Source organism: Anguilla rostrata, chromosome 9 (genome assembly GCF_018555375.3).
Source record: "Anguilla rostrata isolate EN2019 chromosome 9, ASM1855537v3, whole genome shotgun sequence".
Lineage (NCBI taxonomy): Eukaryota > Metazoa > Chordata > Actinopteri > Anguilliformes > Anguillidae > Anguilla > Anguilla rostrata.
In genome coordinates this window covers 10,052,458-10,079,759 of record NC_057941.1, presented here as the reverse complement: position 1 = coordinate 10,079,759, position 27,302 = coordinate 10,052,458, and the positions used below count along the sequence as shown (strand labels likewise).

General features: G+C 40.4%; 2 protein-coding genes across 3 annotated transcripts; one reads left to right on the top strand and one right to left on the bottom strand.

Annotated features, from left to right (window-relative positions):
• Positions 1–4,503: 4,503 nt before the first annotated feature.
• LOC135262904 (adapter SH3BGRL-like) lies at positions 4,504–16,737 on the bottom strand. Of its 2 annotated transcripts, none has more exons than XM_064350289.1 (4): positions 16,432–16,737; positions 10,469–10,654; positions 8,746–8,836; positions 4,504–6,186 (listed from the first exon to the last, which is right to left on the bottom strand). In XM_064350289.1, the coding sequence occupies exons 1-4, from the start codon at positions 16,474–16,476 to the stop codon at positions 6,167–6,169; spliced, it is 342 nt and encodes a 113-aa protein (XP_064206359.1). In that variant the 5' UTR covers positions 16,477–16,737; the 3' UTR covers positions 4,504–6,166. The 2 variants fall into 2 exon arrangements, with proteins under 2 accessions (XP_064206359.1, XP_064206358.1); XM_064350288.1 differs by having other exon boundaries at positions 5,582–6,186; positions 8,756–8,836; positions 16,432–16,733.
• Positions 16,738–20,640: 3,903 nt separating this feature from the next.
• On the top strand, positions 20,641–26,265 carry LOC135262903 (non-histone chromosomal protein HMG-14A-like). The gene is made up of 6 exons (XM_064350287.1): positions 20,641–20,809; positions 22,192–22,224; positions 22,411–22,440; positions 22,824–22,871; positions 24,479–24,595; positions 25,516–26,265. The coding sequence occupies exons 1-6, from the start codon at positions 20,795–20,797 to the stop codon at positions 25,564–25,566; spliced, it is 294 nt and encodes a 97-aa protein (XP_064206357.1). The 5' UTR covers positions 20,641–20,794; the 3' UTR covers positions 25,567–26,265.
• The last annotated feature ends 1,037 nt before the right edge of the window (positions 26,266–27,302 follow it).

Genomic DNA, 27,302 nt, shown 5'->3' with positions numbered 1-27,302 from the left:
ACTGCACAATATCTCCCTCTAGCGTCACACTGACAGACATGATCTAATATTTTAAACAAATACGTCTGTTCTCTTATTCTCGGTTTATTAGAAGAAATTTAATGAATCTCTTCTGAACTTATTTTTTCTCCTGAGGTACCAAATACAATTCTGTATGAGGTGGAAGTTACAGAGCTGCAGCAGCTAGAGGCAGTTCAAGGAAAGAATAAGTGCAGCTTCAGGCTTCGGTATAATGTCTTTAAAACCATGGGGTGCCTCCACTGTGGGTGCCATTGAACCATGCTTGTATCCGTGTGATAGATTCTTGACAATGTCAAGCTGCTCTTAAAGCTGGAACACCATTGTTTCTGTGAGTCGGTCGGTTCCCCGATCAGCGTCCAAGTCCTTGGCGTGAGCTGAGATGACATTTTCCCATTTCATAAAAAGGAATATGGTGTATAAAAACCTGAGACATCTTACAGATTTCTCTCCCACTCAGCGTGGACTGCTCCCTGGAGAACTAAACCAAGCTCTGTATAGAAATGGCAATAATAAAAGTATTACTGACTGGCAAGAGGTAGAGTGCCCCCTGGTGGATATGGTTACAGAAGACATGATCCCTGAAAAGCAGTATCTTACATCAGCAGAAGAACCATCATTTAAAAGCTGGGGGGTTGAATGGGATGGGTTAGCCAACTTCATCCATGCCAGTTTAACTGAGTTAAGTCCTATGATTGCAATGCATATTTGGTAAAGCTGAGGGTTTTGCGCATAAAGTTTGAGAATGTTCTTTGCCGTGTAGGTGAATCTGACATTATTTTAAGCAAGATGTTTCTATCGTAGATCCATGGTGACACTGTAGCACAATAGATAGGGAACAGGGGTTGGTACTCACGGGTTGTGGGCTTAAGTCCTAGGTAGAGCATTGCTGTTGTACCTTTGAGCAAGGTACACAGTACGTAACCTGAATTGCTTCAGTGAAATACTGTCCCTGATCATTATTTAAGTGTGCATGGGCCTACTTTTTTTTTTACATACATACATACATAAAATGTGGGCCTGTCTTAACTTTTTTGTTGGCATCTGAGTCTTGTCTCTAAGTCTGTCATTCTGCATTTCATCCCTGGTCTTTCTGGAATATTCTCCTGTCTGTTGGTTTTTTTTAAGTTTGGTTTTCTCGCATTCTTGGGAGAGAGACAAGCTGTGGTTTTGTATCTTCTTTCAGTCATTTCTTTTGTGACTGTGACTCATCCATGTCTGTAACATTCATTATTTGTTAAGGGAGTTAAACTTTAGTCTTTAGATTAGATGTTGAATATTTGTTGTAATTTAATAAATCTCTTAATTTTGATCTGGATGTGAGTTGTACATGTTGATGAAGGTTGATCCAACAGGTTGCTCTGCCTATCAATGAATCTGGTGATTTAGATGGTAATTGATATTTTGATAATAATTAACAAATTTAATCAAATAAATCTATTTTACACGTTGGATAAATTAACTGTTGATGCCGCTGTTCTTTATTCAGAGTGCTGAACATAAAACGGGGATGTTTGCTGTTAAAATTGAAATGGACCTTCTAAACATATTTTCACTTCCCCGACAGTGTCCTGTACGCATGTATGTAAAAAATAAATAAATAAAATGCATCTGTGATAGAAAGACCAGCTTCCACCTACGGGGAGAGATATAGATCTAAAACACGAGTGCAGTCGTACTTGACAAGCAGTCACTGTGTTTGGATAAGTGGTTGCACTTCAATAATATCCTCAAACAAAGAAGTTACATGTATTTAACACAGTCGAGTTTTCATCCTATAGTGAAGGAAAATAGCCAAACTTGTGTATATTCATGTATATGAACTCATTTTTAGCTCTTGGAGTTGTATGTCTGTAACTTTGTGGAAAAAAGATTGTGGGTGAATTACCATCATTGCGATGGAAAGCATAGCCAGTTTTAAATGAGCAGCACTTCTCCCCTATGCATTATTTTGAAACCTGTGAAAGGGACTGGTTTCCAGGTAGGCCTGGAATTGTGTCAGTCAAATGAAAACTACTTCCTAGACGAAAGGAATATTTGAAAGATGTCTTCGTAATCTGTGAGAGTGGGTGGGTATTGAGTTTTCAGGAGTCAGTCTTCAAGGAGTGCTTTTGATTTAGTGCAGGGCACCTTGTTGGTGAACAGTTCTTAAACCAGCAATATCTGTATGATTCTGACATCTGTGCTACCATATTGTTATTTTCTTATTAGGACATGGACAAGTTAAACAAAGAGAAATTATGTCTGGTAAACATGCTATTGCTAGAAGAAGACAATGCAGTGCTGCCAAACACAAAATTTCAGGAGTGTATTGACACATGCTGGCTAAGGGAACACCCGGAAATCGAATAAACAGCCAAGAGTAAGGAGATCAAAACACAAAGGTGCACACACACTAACACGCACAAACATGTACACACACACACACACTCACACAGATACACACAGCCGAGAAAGTTCTGGCAACAGATAGGCAAGTCTTTACAAATGTGCAGTCTCATCCCAAGTGTGCTGTCTTCCTGGTCTTTACTGAATATGAAAACACAGAGATGTACATGCCCTTTAATACCACAAAGCTCATAATTGCTGCCACCATCAATTTATATCGACTGCAAAAGATTCTAGGTTAAGGACTTTAGAGAGGTCTCAATCAACAAAGCCCCTGTGAGGTCTGCCAAATACAATTAAACTCACTGTCATTCCATTTAATCAGGTCTGATTGTGCTTTTTAATACTGATGTTAATTTTTACATCATATCACTTACCCATTTCAATTAGGCAATGCATAGTTGTGCAGCGTGTGTTTACAAGATTTTAAGAGAAAAAATATTTCCATTTTTTCATGCGACTTTATTTATACATTTTAAAGATTATTTAAAGTAAAAAAGGTGAAACATTTTTTCATCGACATGTTATTGGGTTCAGTAAATTAAACAACTAATTACGTTTAATAAATTGAGATAGCTGCACAAAAGAATTTGAAGACCTCTTCTGTCTTTATTAGTAAAGACACACTATCATTAACTCATTTCTTTCCTCCAGCAGACTTGTGTCAAGAAATTAGAAATCCCAATCGATATTTAATTATAAGCTCAATCAAACCTAATTAACTGCACCCAGTAGGAAAGAAAATGAACAAACAGAGGTCCCCAGGCAAAGAGAGGGGAAAATGATATCAAGGAAGGTGTGATGGTGTCTGAGATGCTGAAGGAGTCATTCTAAAGTAGGGAGAATCATCACATAAACTAGCTCTCTCAACCTACTACCTAATCCTCCACCAGCTTAATTGGCAAAAAATTGTTCTCTCCCTCTTTGGCTCAGCTGATGTGTGGTGATCGTTCTGGTACAAAATGGCTGCCATGCATCACCCAGGTGGGTGCTACACATTGGTGGTGGTTGAGGCAAGGTTCCCCCTTATCACACTAAAGTGCTTTGAGTGTGAGAAAAGAACTATATAAATGCAAGGAATTATTATTATTATTATTTGCATGCCTGAAGCCATGTCTAAACCAGCAGTGATATCGAGTGCTTACTGCCCTGCTAAAGCTAACTTTATCAATAGTGTCAATAATATTCATGTCTGTACGATGGTAGGTGTAACCCCAGTACCAGGTGGTCAACACAAGGGCGATAGGAAATAATGGCTGAATTGCTAAGTGGCTATTTTAACAGCATACTGAAATGTTGCTATACCCACAGATAAGAGGCCGTCATATTGATGTGCATGCAAATTGTCGTAAAACACAAAATAACACCATGAAATCTCATTCCCTCAGTATAAAATTGCAATCATTATTAACAGGCACTAAAAAGTGATCATGAATTTGGAAATGCGTGGAAATGATTTAATTACAGCAAAATTGCATGTATTGGGATGGCTTTGATTTGATATGAAACCTATTACAGCATATTATTTCAATTGCATGCTGTATCCTTAATATGACACAAAAATGTGTTTATCTTTTTTGAATACTAATTTTTACTAATGGTTAACATTAATTTTTTAAAAATATGACAATGCTTCGATCAAAATATCCACCCATTCATTGAAAAGGCAATTCCACTAGACATTTTATGTCTAAGATTTCATAGCCCATCTTTATTTATATAGCACATTTTATACACAGGTCTTCAATGCAGTGCTCTACACATTGAAATAAGAATAAATTACCCATAGACCTGTCTTCAAACAGTATTTTGGTGGTTGTAATAGGCAGTACAAGCCTGTAACCCGTACATAGCAAGGCATCGCTGCACATTCCCTGGTTGAATGAATTCTTTTGCCCCTTCTCCAGAATCAGATCTCTTGGGACAGACCCATCCCATGGCCCAGTAAAATGTAGTGCTTTATATTGCGTACTTTTTCCCTTACCATAGCTTCCTCATGACTACCTATTGTTTGAAATAACACATAACCAGGACTCCTGTTTTCACACCATAGACCCCTCTGCCTTATAATTCTGATATAATGTATGGCTTTTGACGTATCGCTGTTCCTTTTCAGAAGCATTTTATATCACAAAGAAGCTTATAGTAGGCTACATCTCATAACAGAAAAATCAATTTTGACATGGCCAGTGACTGAAAATACTCAGCTAAGACTGATGGTCAGCTTATAAGTTGCAGATATTTCCCCAACATCACTATCCTGTCAAAAGATGTGTGTTACAGTGGTCCTTTCCAATAGTTACACTTTTTAATAGTTCATTACTGCAGTTATGTTTTCGTGTTTGGTGCTTTTATGATTTTCCGAGATGTTACATGTTTTTAATCTTCACTTTCATCTTGGCCAGGTTCACCCTTAAAAATGAGATTTCTTTTCTCAGTGGGATGTTTATAAAATCCTATGCTTATTTTCCATTTCTGCATACAATATGATATTTGTGTAGGCTTATATACTATAAAAACCTGTTAAAATCATTTTACCCAGAATACTGACTATTTCCCAACACAGCTGGGTTACGGCAAACACAAGTGCACCCATCTAAACAGAGAATGGGCCATCTACAACAGTGGTGTTAGGGCCAGATTTTTGGAGAGCACTTAGAGCAGTGAATACTATTGAGCACTAAATATACATTTCCTTTCAAAGTCCACACTGAGTATCTGTACATTAGCAAGTAAACAGAACTTTAAATATGAGTCAGCTTACTTATTACAATTGCTGCTATGACAATAGTATGGAGGTAGCCCCCGCCTTGCTCACTCAGGCAAGCTTTTGCTCTGTCGTCTCTGGGGCATGCCCAGCAGCAGAGTTCGTAATGGAGGGCACTAAAGTGCAGCACCTGGGGATCCACAACAGGCATGCTATTTTTAAACTAATGCAGTCCATATAACTGCTGACTGCAGCTTGGCAAGATGACCTCACTCAAAAAGCTTTACATATAGCGCACTGAACACCTGTGAGCTATGCAGTCAGTTTACCATCTTTAATACTAAATAAATATTAAACATCTGACCGTTTAGCTTTGAAGCTAGTGCAGAGAATAGTTTTTGTATTGCGTGACAAGCACACAATGACAATGTAACACACATTTTCTCTGCTGCCCTTAACAGACATAGATTTTTGGCATGTTCTTCTTTATTGCATACAAAATGTGCAAAACTGAAAACAGGAACATATTAGGAATTGCAGAGGCATTTAGTCTCAGAAAAATGGATAGGCAGCCAGGTTTTAACCCAAAATTACTTACATTTGAGTGGCAACATTCAATGTCCTTTACGCAGTAATATTTAAGAATAATATAATCCATAATGTATTATGCTAAGTTATAAGATCACTATTCACTGTGTAAATGTGCTTGCGTGTGCACAAGTGTGGTAGTGGAAATTAGATCAGCCATGCTAAAATCTGCAGTAAAGACTGATAAACATTCATCAGTATGACATTAACTTTGTCCCATGGTATAGGAAAGGGATTCTATGGATTCTAGGATTTTATGCTGAAAGCATAGAATGTACTACAAATTAAATGCATGAAAAGTAAGTTGCTCAAATGTTTTTGCCCCTAATGGCATTGTCACGATTAGTATTGTCTCCCGGGAAATGTTTTTCCAGAAACCACAGGTGCTGGGGTGAAGTACTGGAGGCGGACAAGAGAGGGCGCTCAGGAGTGGGGAAGGAACTCCTACATCACTGTTGTGCTTGTCTAGCCAGTGCCTGTGCTTCCTGTTGAGAAAAGGAGAGCTCTGTGAAATCAGCTGTCAAACATATTTCACAGCAAATAAACTTACAAAATGCAGCAGACTCTAAAAGACAGTTACATAAATTGGTTATTTATTTACCTATCTGTGTCCTGCATTGTGGGTATGTGTCTGCTGAACTGAGCATAAAACTGTAACAATGTTGCAGTGCTAAATTATCAAATAACTATTGTATGAAACTTTTGTTCTTCCTGCCTTTATGAAGCCACCACACAAAAAAGCATTTCAGTCAAGATAAACCCATTTCAAAATGTTCCATTATGTTTTATGAAAGATCATAATAATTTTAGCCTACAAGTATTTGTAAAAAAAATTCAATAGCATTTCAGAGCCCTGCACTGTATGTTTGATGCATATGAAAGAGTTTGAACTTCAACAAAAAGTGCCTATTTCTTCCACTGTACTTGATTTATTCTTAGCTTTCCCTCTTGTCTCCCAACTCAGTGGTAATGATCAATTTTCCCCAATTAATAAATTTGCTCCAAAAGTTAATTCAGAACCATTTAACCCCTAGAACTGCAGGAAGGAGGCCATGTCAGAAAGATTTCAACATAGTACAGCCCAGAAAATTTGAACTGTGTCTCTGTAATTTCACATAGAATTGAACACAATCAAAGAACCGTCATGCATCTAATCTTTGTTGAGCACATACATTAAAACCAGGGGATGAGTGGTTTCAATGACAGTGTTAGTTACCGGGCAAATAAATGCCCGTGGCCATACTCCAGCCTCTGTAGTTCCCTTCTCTGCTGCCAGGGGGCGCCCTGACTCATGCAGAGAGAGAGAGGCGTGTTGGCGCTGACTGAGAGGTTTGGATGGGGGGCGGTCAGAGAAACTGCTGAAGCCAACAAGGCGTGATGGGGGCAGGAAGGAAGTGTTAACTAAATTAAGGCCCCGCGGGCCCCGCCTCTCTGACCAAGACACGGTCATCACTCCGCAGGACCTCAGACTGGAGGGGGGGACACACATCACCCTCACAACATTTAAATACAGCTAGTGATAATAGCTAAACAGTCTAAAGACACCTGCATACAAGCAGTAGTCTGTGTATAAGTGTGTGTGTGCCAGCCTCTGGTGTCAGCTTTTGAACAACTTTGTTATAAATGTAGATTGCTAGTATTTATATTTATTAGCCTTGGCAATGTACACAGACTAGCGGTGAGGGGTCTGCAACAGGCTGGAATGTAAGAATCGGATTCACGGGCAAAGCATCTGGAAAGATATTGTTCCATATCAGCAGTAATAGGTAGCTGCCATATTTGGAGGAGGCGGCTTCATTCCTTATGAGCCTGCAAGTGTCCATATCATTACTCTGTATTGTAAACCTACTTTATGCCCTTTGATGTTGCTTCCTGTATGTGGACATATATAAAAGACTTAAATGTGCGTGCGTATGTGTGTGTGTGTGTATATGTGTGTGGGTGCGTGTGTGTGTGTTTTGCCAGGGGCTGTTACCAGTCTAACGGTGCTGACATCAAATGCTTTCCTTTTAATAAAGTAATTAGCTTGATTACTAAATGATGCTAACTACACTGCTAAAACACAAGCAACGCAGGAATACTGTTGTCATATCAACTGGAATTAAGCCGAAATGGTTACACTGCATCAGGCGTAAATGAAGTGTCTTCATACTAATGCAATCATACATGTGTGACTAATGAGGAAGAATAGACGGCATCACAAATTGAAAGTATGCAGTTCACAAGAGCAATAAACTTGTGTTTGTGCGTGTGGGGGGAGGGGAGGGGGGTTCAAAGGCTTCAGAGACCTATGAATCTAAATGAGACCTTTGTTTTATTAAGAGGCGGTGTGAAATTTGCATGTCAATTGAAAATGCTAAAATGTTGCCACGTTTGTGTGACGGGGGTGAGCTGCCATTTTACATTCACTCATCACTGCAGTTGAAATTCTGTTTACATGCTGTTGCAGCATTCATTTCACTCATTGTCCTGTCATGTGAGCTGTAGGGCAGAGCTCACCCACACACACACACACACAAACGAGTCCCCCCACACCCACACACACAGACAGAGCTCCGCCACACCCACTAACACCCACACAGACAGAGCTCCCCCACACCCACTAACACCCACACAGACAGAGCTCCCCCACACCCACTAACACCCACACAGACAGAGCTCCCCCATACCCACTAACACCCACACAAACAGAGCTCCCCCACACCCACTAACACCCACACAAACAGAGCCCCCCCACACCCACTAACAACTACACATGCAGAGAGCACCCCAACCCCCACTGGCACCGCCCCCACCCCACACACACTCACATAGCTTCCCCACACCCACTGACCCCCACACGGACAGGAGCTCACCCGCACACCACAGACAGCTCACAGACACACAGACAGCGGGAGTTCATGAAAATATCAAATTTCGTAAAATTCCATTCATGGGGTCTGGTATGTATTGTGTGAGTATGGCATTTAGTTAACTTCACAGGATAAACACGTGTTGCGTTTGTTTGCGTTTCCATGTTATGTTTGTGACCGAAACCCTCATACCTCCGCTTACCTTTGAGCCAGGAGGAGCAGTTAGGCCCAAGAAGGCATAGACAGCATAGTCCTCTCGGGCATCAAAAAACGCTTCGTAATTCTGGGAACATACACAGAGATCAGGGTATTAAATGGTGATGTGCATGTTTCATGATGACCATAACTTCCTGTGGGAGCACACTGCGAGGTCTGCAGGAGCTCATGCATATATCAGATAAAGTCAGTGGTAAAGGCAGAGGGGTGGGATTTGTTTCATTCTAAGTGATGGAATATAAAATATATATCTATATCTAAATATACAGGAATATTTCAGGTGTAGGTGTGTGTGTGTGTCTAGCAGTTCTGTTACTCTGTACTGACAGAAGGAGGTCTGTGTGGATTGGGTTGCATACTGTATTTAGAGGATTGATTGTTTTGTTTTTTTTGTGAAGTCAGATGGCATTTCTGCTTCTTGGCAAAGATCAGGTATCTGCAGGTTCTTCAAAGAAAAATCTAAGCGTTGCATATTTTTTGAGGAATAAATCAATCTCATAGATCATTGTGTAAAGATATAAATGTACAGATCATCAGAATCTGATTTTGTCGATTTCTCTAAGTACTCCTCACTGGCATTCCTTGGCTTACCAGGCTGTTTGTGATTTTTGAGCTCACCAGTGCTCTCTTTCCAAAGTTGATTTGGTTAGCCTAAGGTTTGGCCAATGTCTCTGACTGTTTTTTTTTTTTTTTTTTCATATTTCTCAGCCTTATGATGGCTTCCTTGACTTCAACTGGCACAACTCTAGTCCTCATGTTGACAAACACCAATAACAGACTCCAAAGGCAATCCAAATCCTAGAATCAAAATTAGACACTGAAAGCTCTCATACATCTACACTAAGGAAGCAAATGAACACACCTGACTAATCAGAAACATCAATGACACCACTTGTCCCAAACATTACGACACCCTGAAATGGGGGGACAATTTATAAAAAAGTACTGTAACTTCTACAAGGTGAAACCAAAATGTATAAAAATGCCCTTAAATAAAAGCAGAGAACCTAACCAGATGTGAATTGTTTGATTACAGAATTAAAAATTGTGGAATACAGAGCCACATTAAAAAAAAAAAAAGAAATGTGTTTTTGTCCCAAACATCATGATACTCACTAAGTGCATTCTCATAAGCACACAATGTGTTCTCACTGCCCAGCGTGCTGGGTAGTAGTTGCGTAGCTGAACATGGATTTGGACTGCATCACAGTGGGACATGTTCAGTGAGTTACAATACATATCACTGACATCATAAAAAAAATTAGAATCTTAATTTTAAATGTGCACTGTTGTGTGGTTATAAAATATGTAAAACACCAATTAACTGAAACTCTCATGTAACGTAATAAAATTTTGTCTTAGTTCCTGAATAGCTGCCTTTTTTTGCAATACAATTTTTTGTTGCTTTTTTGTGTTCTTTTCCTTACAGCGCTGAAACTATGTAAATAGTTGTAAAATGAAAGCACTACCTAATAAATGCAGTATCTTTGGCCTGGCCAGCTAAAGGACCATTAGCACCTTTCCTTTTGTGAAAGTCTGTCGTGACTCGATATGGAAGAGCAGTGGGCACTAGGCCTAACGGTTAAGGAGCAGGGCCCAACAGGGATCTTCAGATCCTCGGGCCCTCAGTGGAGTGAGCCAGGGTTCAACCCAACGCCTCAGCGCAGTCTCTGCTCTGTGCACGCTGCACGCTGCTCACCCCGCAATACCGCTCCTCGTTGAAGATCTGCGGGGGCAGGGGATTCCCGGTGACTGGCCGGCTGTTCTCCGGAACGTTCTCCCGCATCCACTTCCTGTTGTCCTCGTTGACGACGATGTCGCACTCCTCAAACTCGATCTTGTTGGCCGCGAGGAAACCCATGACATCCTGCTGCTGCTTCTTGATCTGGGGTTTGAGAGGGTGGGGCCAGAGTGGCAGTTTGCATTAACAACTGATCATCTTAAGACGTTTTGCAACTTCACAGGCACAGGCACAGATACAGGTACAGGTACAGGCACAGGCACAGGCACAGGCACAGGCACAGGCACAGGCACAGGTACAGGCACACACAGGGTATTCCAAAGACATTTTCCTCCAGTTGCATTTTACCGTGGAGATATACATACATAAATATACACAGTTAAAAATATTACATTGACAGTGGTGGGATAATTACCACTTACTGGGTGGGACACCTGCACACAGCAGGCAATTGGCAGATGCCTTCTACCCATAATGTTGCTCCGCATCCTTTTAGCAAACACTCTCCTCGGGGTTCTGCGCTAACATTTATTTCCAAGGAGCACTCGTACTCCGATGCTGAAAAATTTAAGAGCACACTAATGCATCCCAGTTAGTAGACGTGCTCCTAAATTAAGAAAGTAATGGAACTCACTGAAAAGATAAACTACGACCCACAACTCCCGACTGTAATTTGCATCAATTTTCAGGAGCAAATGGTTCTAATATGGGAGCACTGTAGATCCCTGCTCCTCCAGAGTGACTTGGAAGGCAAAGTACATCAGCATTTTCGGTTTATTAAGCTTTCTTTAATTACAAAAAAAGTACAGTTCGTCTAAGGGTCTCATCCAAACATAACCTCTTCGGATAGTGGAAAGACACTGAAATGCCTGGGGAGAACAGGAAGGCGCACACAAACAGAGCCAGATCTGAACCCTTAACCTCGTGCTAACAGCCTTATCCACCGTACCACTGTGCCATCCTACAACCGGCAACTTGCAACGTGCATTATCACCGAAGCTAGCACAATCTACAACAGGCGGAGGGAAAAATAGGCCTACATTTAAATCCCGTGTTCCGCTCTGAAGCCCGAGTTGCTGCCTAAGCTCTGCGACTCCCCGCAGAGACGCGCCGCTCTCTCTCATTCCTCAGACCCACGACCCCCTGGGGCTGCACAGCCTGCGTCTCACACATCCACAGCAGCTCACCTACCGGATCTCCAGCAGAATCCAGAAGAGCTGATGTGCGAGCGAGCGGACTGATAGAGCCGAGCGTAAAACAAGCCAGGGCCCCTCATTATCCGCCTGAGAAAACAGCAGGGCGGCCGGGCGTGGCCCCGTCCTGCCTCTGCTGGGGGCATGCGGGCAGCGGTGGTCACACAGACACCAGCCCGATCCAGCTCAGGTGCCCCACTGAGCCGGACGTCCAGCTGGCTATGCAGGAGCATTACAACAGCACTTCGCAAATGTCCTAACTGAGGACTTCGGCTGGAAATGACTAACCCCACTTACCTGATGGACAAGCCCGCTATGAAGTACGTTCTATTGATAAAAGAGCTGCGCTCTCTAAAAATAATGTTTAGGCCTACCAGGCTACAAACATGTGCATCTCATACATTTTAAATTCATTTTGTAAAAACTGTAAGATGAGCAGATCTCTAGACTTGTGAGCTTTGAGATGTATGGAAAGGGAAAGGGAAAGTGAGACTCATCGGTGCCTTTGACCGAGGTTTGTTATGGCCGCATCACGCACGAACCTTGACCAGGAGACACTGCTCTAAAAATGAGCATGCATAGTTTCATGCATATAGGACCATGCATAAACTCAACTTCCTGTGAGTTTATGGAGTTTTATGAGGGTTCAATGACACATGGACCAAAGACAGGTAGGTCACAGTGTCATTAATGAGTGTTAGCCTATAAAGAGGGTAGTGTAGACAGACACAATAATCTGCAGCTGCACACCATACAAACCTGCACGTCCTTTCAGCCATAAAATTAGACTACATCTACTTAGATGTCTGGCTGGGTTCCACGCAGTGTTGTACTACTTGAAAGCTGGTGTTCATTAAATACATACATCTCTCTTTAAATAGTGAATTAATTCATCTTAATTTGGGTGATTTTTTAGTATAGTTTTATTAGTCTGCATGTGAAACACTATTCTAATCACTTAGAATTAAAATTTTAACTGAAAATTCATAGGGTGGCTTTGAACACTGTACTTTTCAAGTTTCAACTTTTTTGTTTCAGAGGCAAGATACAGGAATAAAATGCAGTTGGTTGCTTGCTACTAGAAAGTTCCAGCTGTAACTAGTCAGACACCTACCCAGCAGGAGAGGCTTGGTCCCTCTATAAATATAGACCGTAACAATCTTTCTCAAAATGGCAGATGACCATCTACAACCTACCGACCATCGCTGTCGATTCAGAAGAGTGCAGACAAGCATGTGCACTCCTCCAAATCACATGAAGCCAGCCACAGCTTCTTTTCACATTGTGGTTGACAAGTCAGAGGAAGGTGCTTCATGTGCAGCTCAACTGATGGTCTTGAGGGAGCCTGATCGACCAGCAGGGGTCACGGGTGCGCAATGAGACAATGTCATCCTGACCTGCTGAAACCCTCTTTCTTTTCTCTTAAGCAGCTCTAGAGCCAATTTTGCATCATCACGTGGGGCTTACAGCCAGTCAAAACTGGCATGGCCCAGATTCAACACCAGACCGTTGGGCCTCTCCATGCACTGGAGCAGTGCTTTAGCACAAAGCTTTAGAGAATAATTTACGTGCTGAGGGCTCCTGAGGAAATGGGGCCAGAGGAAAGCTGGATGCCTGAACAGAGCGCCACGCCCAAGTTTATGTAGTGCTCTTTGGAAAAGTCAACTCTAGCAGTCAGCAAATGGCAGATCCACAGTCCCAAAGAAATAATTCAGGAGCCAATGAGGACAATATAAAAATTAAAGAGATAAGGTCAAAGCTGCCAATTAAATCACATGACAGAAAAGAGAAGCCAGTCCTATAACACAAAGCAGGAAAGACCTCCGCCTTGCAGATGTGGGCATTTGGACAGCAGTACCTGAAAAAATGAGGAAAGGTACAAATGTACAAAGAGACAAGGAAACTGGAAACTGCAGAGTCATGGGAGGAGAACAGATAATGGCCAAATATGGCCAAATCAGGGGAGCCCAGTGTCTGATTGCTGCCATAGAACCTTGTCTCTCCAACACCAGTCTGCTCGCCTCAAATAATCCAACTGTTACAATGCTTGCTAAATAGGCTAAATATTTTTCTATTTCTCACAGAAGAGTGAGAATTGGGCATGTCTAAATATTGTTTTGGCTCTCCCTCTCTAGACTGTCAGGAAAGGGAAGTTGCAGTTTGTGAGATTGGTTTGACTGCAATCCTGCAATGTGATTAGTGCTACTAATGTGATTAGTGCAATGATCAGCATCGACTAAACTTCCTCCCATGTCTAATTTAACTCCTCCCCCTGACTTTTCCTGTTGTCCACAAGCATCATTAAAGTATTTGTGAGACACATGGAGATTACTGATTTTTTGTGTGAATTTTTTCAAAAATGAATGGCAATTTTTATTTCACATTCTTTTCCAGAACTGAAATACCTTTGCTCAAAGGCTCATTTCATGTTGAAATTCATCGACATGCAGGATACAAAAAAAGTCTGAACAATGAAGTCTGGCCTGAATTATCAAGGTTTCCGCAGTATCAAGGTTTAACACACCTAACAATTAAGAAAAACAAAATCCTGTTTCATAGTTTTATTTTAGGTACTGAAACCGCAACAATTCTGAAGAAGCAACTGACAGTTGGTTTATTCGCAGAGCACATCTCTAGAAGTGCTGGTGAGCTGTGTGTGTGTGTGGGTGTGGGCGAGCTTTTATTATCCGTTCAGAGAAAATACAATTTATTCTGGCATCTGGGCCAGTGGAAACGTACCTGGGGCAAGTAATACACTGACCTAATGGCCCGATTGTGCAGTAGAAAAAAATTCTTAAAGTCGGGCCCTAATAAAAAATATTCCTTGCTTGCAGTATCTTCTATGCTATGGCAGAAATTTGCAGTTTATAATTAGTAGGCTATAATGTTGCATGAAGAAGCTCCTGATATCAGCCATTCCTATTTAGTGAGCCCTCGTGTGAACTCCCTCGAAGCTTTGGAGGAGACAGGAGGGCATTTCACAAACTTCCTGATGAAAAATGCAGCGAGGCTGTAGAGTCAGCGGGCTGGAACCACCAATCCTTCCAGACGCACACCACACAGAACAGTTTTACTGCCGGTGTAGAATGATCTTATGTTAGGTCATCCTCTCATCCGTCTGCAAGGTGCAGATTTGATTATACGCTGGTGCTGTTCAAAGGTCAATGGGCAACTGCACATTAACCACAGCTGGTGTACCCTCAGCCTGGACAGCTTCAGGGAGTGCTGCACCCGAAAGATACTGCAAGCATTCACTTCTGTACAGGAGCACCAATTTTATGAAAGCACACTTCCATGTTAATGGGGAGTAGGATGGAGAGGCTGTACATCAACAGCACAACAGCCAGTGTGTTCTTCAGTATAGCGGATCTCACTGGGGTTCTTCGACAATCAAATACTGTTCCTGCCATATTAAGCAGGCCTGCACAAAACAAGTCAAACTGTATCAAATGTAATATCTTGAAGTCAGGTAGAGGTTCGGTGAATAGAAATCTCTCATAGAACTTCATTGTGCTTTTCTTTTGTCACCCTGATCAGGACCTCCTGGTGTGGTGTGGGCAACACATCACATTAGGCTACTTTCTTAAATAAAATGAATTTGTTTTTGAGGCAAATGTTACTGACTACCACAAGTTAGCAAATTACTTTATGCACTAGGTAGAATCAATGAGCCTGTGTAGACATGCTTTTCAAATGCAAAAAGAATTTCCACAAAAAGCTAAAATTTTGCTTTACTAGTATGCCATGACATGACCAGATATGCACACCTCATGTTGATATGCGTGTATGGTGTGCGCGCATGTGACTTTCTTTTCCATTTTCAACAAATTAGTTGTGCACTGCAGTATGTCATGCTGTGACAGATTGGCATACTACACAAAGTGTACATCTGTACAATAGCCAACTCACACTGTAAAGACAAACTATGACCCACAACTCCAGACTGTAATTTACATTAAACTGTTTGGTGTACCTTTCCATTTGCTAAGTAGGAGACAATTAGTTACACTTTCAACCTTTCCTGATAAATATACCGTATTTGTCCTTTTTAATAGGGTAGTAAGGAATTAAGGGTCCAGTTATCCAGCTGTTCCTGATGACCAGTAGTGATGCCACCCATGTTGCACCTAGTTCAGGTGCCAGTGGTTCAATGGACAGAACCCATTTTGTTTTTAACACCGAAATCTTCACAGCACAAAAGTTGAACTCTCAGACCATGCTCGTGTAGGAGCTCGAGATAAGGCACACTGACAATGGCCCTGCAACAGCTTATTGAACGTATCTTCAGTCTTGGTTGGGCGTTCCTTTCGTAACGGATTAACGGCAGTTAGCTAAACCACGTATTAAATTTAAGTGAAAACGCAGTTGAATAGCTAACTTCCCGTCCATTTGCGTAGAAAAGAAGAAATACGACATACAGCTAGTAAACTCCATACCAAGCAAAGTACTTCGCTACGGTGAGAACTGAACGACCGGAAAAATGTAGCTATCACGGGCATAGCTATCAAATTATGTACCTATCACAAGCATAGTAACTGCAGGCTGCAAGCATTACACTGGCAATCAAGCAGAGTCAAGCGAACGCAAGTCATTGTATACTGAAAGGTATTAGGCCTATTACATCTCTTGTTAGCCAGGTACCCACTTGCCAAACTAAAGTGAATAAGCATAAACTGTTATCACAAGCATGGCTAAGTAGCCATCGTTCAGGCTGAACGGTTTTCTTACCGCACTCGATCCAGAGGAAGATGCGATGTAAACTTTGATCACCATGGTTGTTTTTATCCCACTCTAAATAAGACGTCTTATCTGTAGCACGAAATTCCCAACACAGTTACGACTTTGTAAAAAAAAAAATTAGGTAAGTTACTTGGACAGTGAAAATACCCGGGGCGAATAAATCCACAGCAACGTGCATGCGCTATCGTTAACTAATAGCAAGATTCTCACTCAAAATTTCAGTGAACCTTGAAGCTTGAGTGAAGTCTCTCTCTCTCTCTCTCTCTCTCTCTCTCTCTCTCTCTCTCTCTCTCTCTCTCTCTCTCTCTCTCTCTCTCTCTCTCTCTCTCTCTCTCTCTCTCTGACTCGCTCGCTCACTCTTCCTCGCTCTCCCTCCCTCCCTCTCTTCCTCTCCATATTCTTTTCCCAAAGCAGATTTTTTTTTCTCGTAAAAGCGTTGTTATGACACATGAACACAATACTTTTCTACGAGGAAGTGACCAACACCGGTCATTGGTATCTAATCTATCAGATTATTTTCGTATATCAATTTGTCTGACTCTGTATTCCTCCCCTCCTCCCAAATCACCACCTCTTAATGAATAGCTTGAACATCTGGGTGTATCTTTTGCCCCTGTGCCCCTGGGCCTCCCCTGTATGCTGGTTTTCATTCTAACCAGTTGCAATCCCAGAATTTTAACAAGCAGTTTTTTTTTTTTTTTATTAGGTGCATTTCATGTTTAGAGGATTTATTTGTCCTCTTAAACCACATTATGGTGGCTACACATGTCATAAAGAATAAAATTCCCTTGTCCATGTTGTCCTCAGTGTATTGGCAAACAATTGCATAAAAAGAGATACAACTTCTAATTAAAGACTGTGGTGAACCAATAGGCTCTCAGTCGGTAAAACCACTAGAGATAAAAAAATTAAAAAGAAATAACAAGGCAGTCCCCTTTCCCAGGGGTGCCACCAGGGATTCTGGGCCCCATGAACAGATCGCACATTAGACGCCATCACCCCAGAAAGTCCTATGTTCTCATATTTTTTGAGGGCCCCTGTCAGTCAGGACCCTTGGAATCATCCTAACCTCCCCCCTTCCCCCTTACAGCACCCCTGCCCTTTCCCAAAGGAGGGCTGAAACTGACACATCAGGTTGATGATTATGGTATTTTATAATCCAATAACTGTCTGCCTGCAACAAGTCAAATAACTGCTAATACTACAGCAATGGAAATTACATCACCTGAATCCCCCTCTGAGCCATAAGCAATCAATCCACTCTTTGTACATAAGCTAGGAAAAGTTGATGCATTATTTCCATTGAGCAGAAAGTGTTTTCAGGAGCACTTATATGTAAGTAAATATAATTTCACTTAAAAAAAAAAAAAAGAAGCAACTTCTTTCCTTACAAATGGTGAAAAAAATATCTTAGTTAGACATTCCAATGCCAAGTAAATTTCCTGAAAGCAAGCTGTTACCTGAAAAACATTTACGCTCTCTATGATCTACCCATCCTGACTTTTACCTCTACTTGGAAATGGCATATACATTACAGTACTTTACAGTCTCATATTCTTCAGGCTTATTTCTGCTGATTTTGAAATTTGTTTACAGCTTCTTTCTAGCTGAAATAATCACTGAGATAGTATGCTGCGTAACCAGCAACTTGCAGGAGGAGGGTTTTGCAGAACGCATGAGGTACAGCTTTGTGCATGCACCATCTATTGTTTATAAGAGCTTTGTTAATTGGCATATGCTAAACAAAAGCCAAATCATGCAAGCAAAGGAAGACTTTGAAGAAAGTACTGAAGGAACTAGAGAGTGACATTAGCAACAGTGGCTGTCACTCTGGACTGGAGAGCTTTGACTTGGTAGAAGCAGCAGCATATGAAGATGGCTTGGATTCTCTTCATGACTTGTGAGTCCAAACTGTTTCTATTAGTTGTTTACTTATGTTACTATAATTGTGTTACTATGTCATATAATTTCATCAGGAAAGAGACATCCGGGAAGAACAGAAATGTTTCATCATGGGATGAATGAGATCACTCAGAATAACTTTGTATTGATTTGCAGTGACCTTTCCCTCTTTGGGGACAAGTGGACCCAAACCATGCCAGGAAAATGCTCCCCTCAGCATAACAGAGGCGCCAGACCCCTTCACTGCAGGGGTCAAGCATTCAGGCCGGTATCGTTCTCTTTGTGTACGCCACACATGCACTCGCCCACTTGTCGAGAACATGGTGATGGTTGACTCATCTGACCATATCACTTTTTTCCACATCCCTGTAGACCAGTACCTATGGTTTTTGCACCACTGAACTCTCAAATGTACATTCGTATTTGTAAGGAGGGGTTTATGCACTGCAACCATACTATAATATCCCTCTAAGTAGTTGTCGACAGTCTGTTCTTGCTGACAGTCTGATCACGTCCTGCATTGACATTTTTAGTCACCTGAGGAAGAGCTGCTATTCTGTTTTTTCCTTACATATAACACTAATGCGCGATTATGAATAGCAACATTTGTGAAACACTACAGAAAATTGTCATCCCTGTCAAATTTAGGTGTGGGTACCAAAGTATGTTATAATGCTTTTCGTAATGTCATTTGTTTCTATCCTAACATTTCTCATGGGGCTCTGGTGAAAAATTGACAAATTTAAATGCTTTATAACAGACAAAAAGCATTTTATTCATTTTCAGGGAGGTTTTGAATAGGGTTTGGACGCCTACATATCCATCTTCCTATACTGATTAAAAGATGGTAATTCCCACTTGAAAAGAATGCAAAGGTGAGTTTCATTAGTTAAAATTGTTGATTTGTAGTGAAATATATGATTATTTTATGATTTACAGCAATGCAGAATTTAGCTATTTTGGATAGATTTTGCTTCTTTTTTTTTTTTTTTTTTTTTTAAAGTTTTACTTCTTAGATCTGTATTAGTTCTGCAAAACTGCCCTCAGGTATTGCACATCTCTGGTAACATATTGGTTTATATTACAGGAAATGTACAGTTTTACCTGGGTAGTTTAGTAGGTAAACAGGTATTTTTTATTTGTTTTATTTGTTCATTGCAAACCAAAGGAAATCAACTTCATTTTTGCTAATTTGGCACTTAGTTTGTGCATAAATTATGAAACTAAACTAATAGTATTGTAATGGGTTTAATGATCACATTCTCTTCAGATGATAAGATGAAAAAAAACACAGCCAAGTCGAATTAAATAATTTAGGAAAGATTAGGTAGCATTGCGTTGGAATAGATTTTGTTTAATTTGTGTGAGCAGCTAAAATAGACTATATAGTTTATTGTAACTTGGCCTCATTTTGATATCAATACTTATAATAGCAGGCCTAGGTTTAGCCAGGTTTTATCAAAGACGTATTGATAATTCTTTGTTTGCTTGCGGTACCTGGCATTTTTGTGCGTTGAGAACGTTTTTGTTGATATATATTTGGTCCCTTACGGCAGAGCTGTACTTGTACTGGTGTGTCGTTCGTGAACGATTCGTTCTTTTTGGTGAACGAATCGTACTGACTCTCCTCCATGTAAAGATTCGTTCATTTGGATCGGCTCTCAGTAAGTTTCGAACTTACTGATTCTTTTTAATTAATCGAACTTCTCGACACTACGGTACTATACTAAAGTAGCCTACTGTAGTGTCCCCGTACAACCACGAGGGGAGACATTTTTCACACGAGTCAAGTCATGTATCTGCTAAGGTTCCGCTACTAGGTAGCAATCGCTCGACTACGCTACTGTATCTAGGTAGTCGGGAGATTTCAGCCACCAATAGAAACCTGCGTCTCACAAGCCTGAAGTTTTTTAGACTGAGGAATTTGGTTAAGCAATCAAACAAGAATTGCTGGGCGCCATGTTGGAAATATAATAAGCGTTCCATTTCCTTGTGGCTCATCATTTTCATGTTATCAAAATCACCTGCATTTGTACCTGACTAGGAGCTGTTATTCATGTACATAAGTTTGCAGCTGTGCGTAATTGGGTTATAGGCTAGGGGTTTATGCACAGGTAGCCTCACCATATTCCCAAAATAGGTTCCTAATTTCTAATATATAATCCCTCCCCTCGCATTCAGTATTTCGCGCGTAAAAAATTCCCAGCATTGAAATTCCAGTACTTATGCGGTTTCTTTGACTGTTTTCTGATTGGTTGAAAACAACATCAGTCTAGATTTAGCCGCACCCCTCCCCCCATTCAACCACTAGCTAGGTTTAATGTTGCCGTGTGTTTACTACAGTATTAGTGTAAAGGGAATATTCGTCTCTTTCATGCTGTGAACTCTGCTTCTCAAAACAGAGCATTTTTGTTTTATTTTAAAGAAAAAAGCTATCCAGGAGTCCAACATGCCCAAGAGAAAGGTATGTAACAGCCGTTTGCAATTCTGTAATGTTATACGGATACACTTTCCCCCCACTGAAATCAGAGCGCCGTATTAGGAATCCTTCCAGATAACGGATATTTAATTGTAAAAGACGTTTTGCGAATTAAAATACAGAATGGAAACACAGATAGGAATGCATGGGTTTTTTTGTAAATTATTATTATTATTAAAGTCAACTTAAACGCTTTCAGCCTCGTTAGCGTACTCCTAATCTTGTGGCGAGTCTGAAGTCAAGCTTGGTCTCCATGCTGGAGAAACCACAGGCAGCCATGCTTTGCAGTTCTGACTAGCCGTCGTGAAAATGACCAAACACAAATTCTGCGTTTTATTCACATACATGCTGTTGCTAGATTCGAGAGAGCGCAGTAAAATAATTTATGGTATTTTTTATTTGTCCGCACGACAAATTACTTTGGCAGTCACATAAATATATACATTTTAGTTATTCTTCCTTTGTTCATCGTGCTGGGTGGTTGTAATAACTCCTTCTTGTCGGCAGATGGCGAAGTGTAGTTGATTTTATTCCAGCCCCTCCCCCCGGCGCAGTAATACATTGGTTTGAAGAGCTGTATGGGATTTCGGTTTCTGTGTCCGTTTCATTTTTATTTGCTAAGACTGAATGCATAACTCTTGTTGGATGTGTGGTCTGTCTGTTATAGCAGCCTAGAATCTAGACTGAACCATTTTGGTTTCAGTCTCCGACGCTTGTCTTGGAAGTTATCAAACACCACACCGTTTAGCTAGGGGTTTGGTTTTCTGGCAAGCAGAATGAAATGACGAAAGTCTGCTTTAACTCAGTATTGTCTATTGTGTTTAAGAATGAGAAATCACGTAGCTGTCGGTATAGGCCCATTGTAAACATTACAAATGAGCTATACTACACACATTGCATGTGCATTTCTGCCTCTTATCAATTGAGCTTTTTTGTAGTTTGCATATTACGCAGCTTGCCATCGGCTTTTGCTTATAAGAAGCTGGTTAATTAACGTAGTTGGTATATTGACTGTTGTGGGTTAGCTACAATTCTGACGAACGGAATGGTCGACACCTTGTATATGTTCACGAATTAAACTGGAGGGGAAAATAATGTTAAAATTAACACGCCATCAAAGAGCGCTAGTGGGGGTCACTTGGTCGCTAGCTGTAATTCCCTTGATTTGGATTTCCCGCCGGAATGCTACAGTACTGTAGTGGTGTAGGCTTTGTAACAACCATAGCTAGGCCGTTAACATTACACGAGTTCTGTTGGTCTTCTGCGAACGTAGACTTTACTTAATCGTGTCATATTCTCATGTTAGGTAAAGAACTGTTTAAAAAGTAAATAATGTATTTTATGACATTATGACTCGTCTTTTTCAGACACAGGGAGCTGAAGGGGAAGTAAAAGAAGAGGTAAGAGATGCATATTCACATTATTATACATTTCTGGGAAAGGCTTTGTGGAATTAAAGAATGATCTTATACAGATTATTTGAGGTTGTGCATTTATTAAAAAGTGAACATTTGAAAATGGATATTGAATTTGTCTGAATTTCATCATTTAATCAAGTTTGTTCTTTATTCTCTTGATTGCTTCAGCCCCAGAGAAGATCTGCAAGGCTATCGTTGGTGAGTGAACTATGCATTTATATTCTCACCATCTCTAGATCATATTTGTCAGTAATATAACCTTTTTGTTCACACATCCGTTGTCCAGGTGTCTGTCTGCATATAAATTATATTGTACACACCACAGTGAAAAGGGCGCTGAATATGCTCAGTCTATTGACTAAATTCCTGGTATTAGACTTTAAGATCAGGAGGGTGCAGCTTCAGGCAAAACTAGCCTTTACTTTATTTAGCCTTTGAGCTAATTTCAATATTTATGTCCATGGTATCCTTTTCAGAATTTGATGATAATTGTAATAATTGAGTTATTTTGCAGTGCATTGTAGTGACATTTGTACACCTGACATTTTAGGAAGCCTTTTCACATCATCTTCTTTGTACAGAAACCAGCACCCCCAAAGGCAGAGGCAAAACCCAGAAAGGCAGCAAAGGTATGTGCTTTCCCACAAACAGTGACCTAGGGCAGGGCTATATGGCTTAAAAAATAATATCTATTTTTAAGCTTATTGGCGATATACAATATATATCTCTATGAATGCATTCTCTGAAATAGCTTGACAGTGACTTCCAATCCGTATTATATGCTTAATGTAAACCGCTTATATTTACTGTAATCAGATGTGCACAAGTTGAGCATTACGTCTTTTAAGAGCTGACTCGATAAAACAATAAGTGCTCAGACAGACCTATGCTTGCATGAAATATTGCTCTGAATTAAAATAAATAAAAACCTGTGTGCAAAACGAGTCGCATCAAATGCAACATACTAAACTAATTCATAACTATCAAATGAATATAAATTATTGCAAATTGACATAGCATAAAAAGATAAACAAAAAGTTCCCCTATTTTAGTTTATTTATTTTTCAATAGATCCAAAATATTGAGTGGGGTCTGTGGAGTACACAGACAGAAATAGTGCACACTGAATGAACACAAAATACATGTTAAAAAAAGTGCAAATTAACAGGGAAAAAATGGTTCATTGTACACATTAATTTTCTGAGTATTCCTGTTTATGTTTGTGTGCATGGGTCCTGACTCTTGTGTAAGGTAAACTTGTTCTCTGGCTGCTTAGCTGCTCTTTTTTTAGCCCGGAACACAAGTCTGTCTAGTTTCTGGCTTGAGTGATGCTTGGTGGCATGGCACAGTGTTGCCACTGGAACCAAATGCCCTCCGAGGGAGAACGACAAGCCGACGGGGCTTGTTCAAAAACCCTGTCGCACTAGAGCGTTAGTGCGACAGGGTTCGTTCAATTAGCACAACTTCAAAAGGCTTCAGTTCCTGTGCAGCCCACAAGAATCCCGCTGGTGGGCTGAGCATAGACGACCGCTTTTGGTGCTAACCAACACGCTGCACCTGGCACGCTTTGCTACCGCTACTCGTATGCTCTGCTTCTGGTGGAATATCAGAAGGCTACATTTTTTACCATTACATTACATTTATTTGGCAGACGCTTTTAGCCAAAGTGACGTACAGTAAGGCTTAACTCATTGCTCCCGTACTTCATGACTGCCAAACGGATACATCTCCTACATGCCGCGTGGTTTCGCAGTTGATTGGCTGGAAACTAATTTGGCCTCCTAAAAAAGTGCAGTATAAGCACAATGCGATATTATGGATGTAGCTTAATTTTGTATTCCCTACAAAATTATATTGAATATTATTCAAATACCATTTCACCCAGCCCTACAGTGACCCCCCCACTCTCAGTGAGTCCCCCACAGAATGCATTGGAAAAGCTGAGCTCTTGGAGTGAAGCTAAGCCCATACCTAAAATGTGTATTTCTTGCTGAAATCATAGTTAATGGCGAAGTTGTAATTTTTTGGTTGGCCAAATTAGCTACTAAAACTTTCATACTGCAGTGGGTTGCTGGTGTGGGTTCAAGTTTGCAGGAAAAATGATTGGACCACTAGCACCGCCGTGAACAAATAGCAACTGTAACACGATTTCATTGTAGCAGCGTCAGTTGCAAAGATCTGCAAAAGTGGCAGACCAGAAAAGGAATAATGAATACTCTCTTTTCTAACTTCACAGAAAGAGAAAGCGGTGAATGACAAGAAGGAGGACAAAAAGACAAAGGGAAAGAAGAAGGCAGAGGAGGAGACTAATGAGGAGAACCACTCTGAAAATGGAGAGGCCAAGAATGATGAGGTGAAAGGAGAGAGGCATTTGATTGTGTTAACATTTGTTTTGCTGTAACAATTATTTTTGACTGTGAACCCCAGAGGCACTTCTGTTTTTAAGGAAGTAAAAAAAAAAAATTGATATCTTACTTGAGGCAGCCTAAAGTTGGTTCACGAATCACTACAGTAGAGTGTTTTACACTATACTATAGACCTCAAGTTAAAGTATACTTATCAGAAAAGCACAATACGAACATAAGCATGTCTTTGTCTTTATTGAAGTGGTAAACCAGTATTGATGCACATACATTCAGTTTATTATGTGATCAATTTAAACTTAACTCGTTCTGCACTTGTGGTCTATAAGGGACTAAGGCCAAAATGGTTGTCTATTAAATGCAAACGCAAAACCCCATATGGATGTAATTAAGATGAGAACCATTGTCCCTGTCAGTGTGCAAGTGATACAGTCTGTGTGTACAAACCCATCCCCAAGATCTTTAAACCTCTCCTAGATATGTTATTGCATCATCAATTATTTGTATTTCCACCATTGACATAATGAATTAAAACAAGTGAAAATGCCCCAGAAATATTCCATATGGCTCATTTGCTCCCAGTAAGGTTTAGACTAACCCACTCGTTTAGACTAACCCATTGATTGTGTCCATGTCAGATCATTGAGGATCAAATTTATTAAATCCAGTTCAACAAATGCACCTTATTTCTGCCTGTCTTTGGAATGGTTGAAACCACTGCTGGTCTGAGATCACTAAAGCCGAGATGGTCCAGAAGATGTCTCAGACTATAATCGCATCGTTGCAGGAGTCTCGTAAATATGAAGTTCTGCATTAAGGGAAAGCTGCTTTGTGTGGTTTTCTATGGTTTCCAGAGTCCCATACCCTTGGTTTATCAGGTCTGACCAGCTTTTGAATTGTTAATTGGCAGGTTGCCGAGGCCCCAGAAGAAGCAGGGAAGGAAGAAGCAAAACCTGAGTAGCAACACCCCTATCCAGCCTCCACCACTGATTGGCCCCCAGGTGTCACATGGTACCCCTAAACCTCCATGATGTATTGTTAACAGAGGAATATTTTTATCAACAATTTTATATCACTGCAGGTTTTAGCACAAGACAAGGCTAAATATGGAGGACCTTGCAGTTTTGTGTCAACGAGCAAAACAAAGAATACCATTTTTTAATTTTTTTTTAATGGCATTATGTGGTTGTTGGTAGTTTGTTCAGTGTAGGAAAAAGAATACCAGTTGGTAATCTTTGAGTGTTGTCACATGTTACGTTTCCAAATCCATTTCACTGCTGTAGGCTGTCATTTTGTTTACCTTTGTGTGTGCAGTGATTTTTTTTTTCTTGTTTTACATTTGGGGGTTTTTAACTTTTTTCCTTTTAAAATGGATTGTCTATAAGAAAGAGGAATTGTGTAAAAGAAACTGTAAACATTCCAGGTAGTTACGATGTGGACTGACTTTTTTTTTTTTTAATTATCATGTTGAAAATTATTTTGATAAAACAAAAATGATTGAAAAAGAAGCTTGAAGGTCATACTGTCAGGCGTGACCTTAAAAATGTTCTGAAATTTTTTTCTTAACAAATTCGAACATCTGTGGAAATATGCAGTTATCTGTGTACCAACTTTTGAGTTCTGGGTGTCTCTTAATAAAGTAATCTTGGAATTTTCCTCATTCAGTTTCACTCCGGGTTACTTTTCTGATGCATTTGGGGTTCAGCACAATAACCATCTAATTTGTTAGCTACTCAAATTTAGTATTCTAGGTTATTTTGTGTTCCCGACCACTGAATGAGTGTTCAGTTAAAGACATCTGAAATCATCTAATAAATTGAAGACAAACTGAATGTTCTGTGACAGAGCAGAATTCATAGTACCATCCTGTTAAATGTATGTGGTCCAAGGATTTTGTTCCCATTTACTGTCTTCTCTTCAGATAAGCAATGGTTCAGACTGCCAGTGGGCTTTTCAGCTCAAAGGGATGAACAATATTGCTAAAGTGGTTACAGTAGCCTAAATTGGTGGTTCCCAAACTCAGTCCTGGGGCACCCTTGTGTATGCTGGTTTTTGTTCCAACCACAATTGCCATCCCATAATTTTAACAAGCTGTTAAGTTTTCCTAATTGAGTGCTTTCTTTATTTCAAGTGATTATTTACCTTCTTAAGCCACATTGGCAGGAATATTTATGCATGCCACAAAGAATAAAATCCCCATGTACATATTGTGCTATATTGCGATGGATTACATAAAGGTACATTTTTTGATGGAATGAAAGACTGAGGTTAATATGCTCCTAATTAGGTTCTTGAACACATAGTTACTCTCCATTATCTAACCTACTAATTCCTGGTCAGGGTTGTGGGGAGCCCAAAGCCTATCCCAGCATGCATTGGGCGAGAAGCAGGAAAACACCCTGGTTAGGTCGCCGGTCCATTATAGGAGGCACGCACCATTTGGAATCACCAATTACCAAAACCTGCATATCTTTGGATTGTGGGAGGACACATGGACACACGTTTCTTTCAGAATCGGTTATTTTATGCAATTGTTTGCAATATAGCACAATATGAACATGTGAATCTAATTATTCAGGGCATGTATTGCTATTCCTGACAATGTGGCTTAAGAAGGTAAATAATCTCTCTGAAAATTAAAAGCACCCAGTTACACAAAATTAACATGTTGTTAAAATTCTGTGGATTGCAATTGTG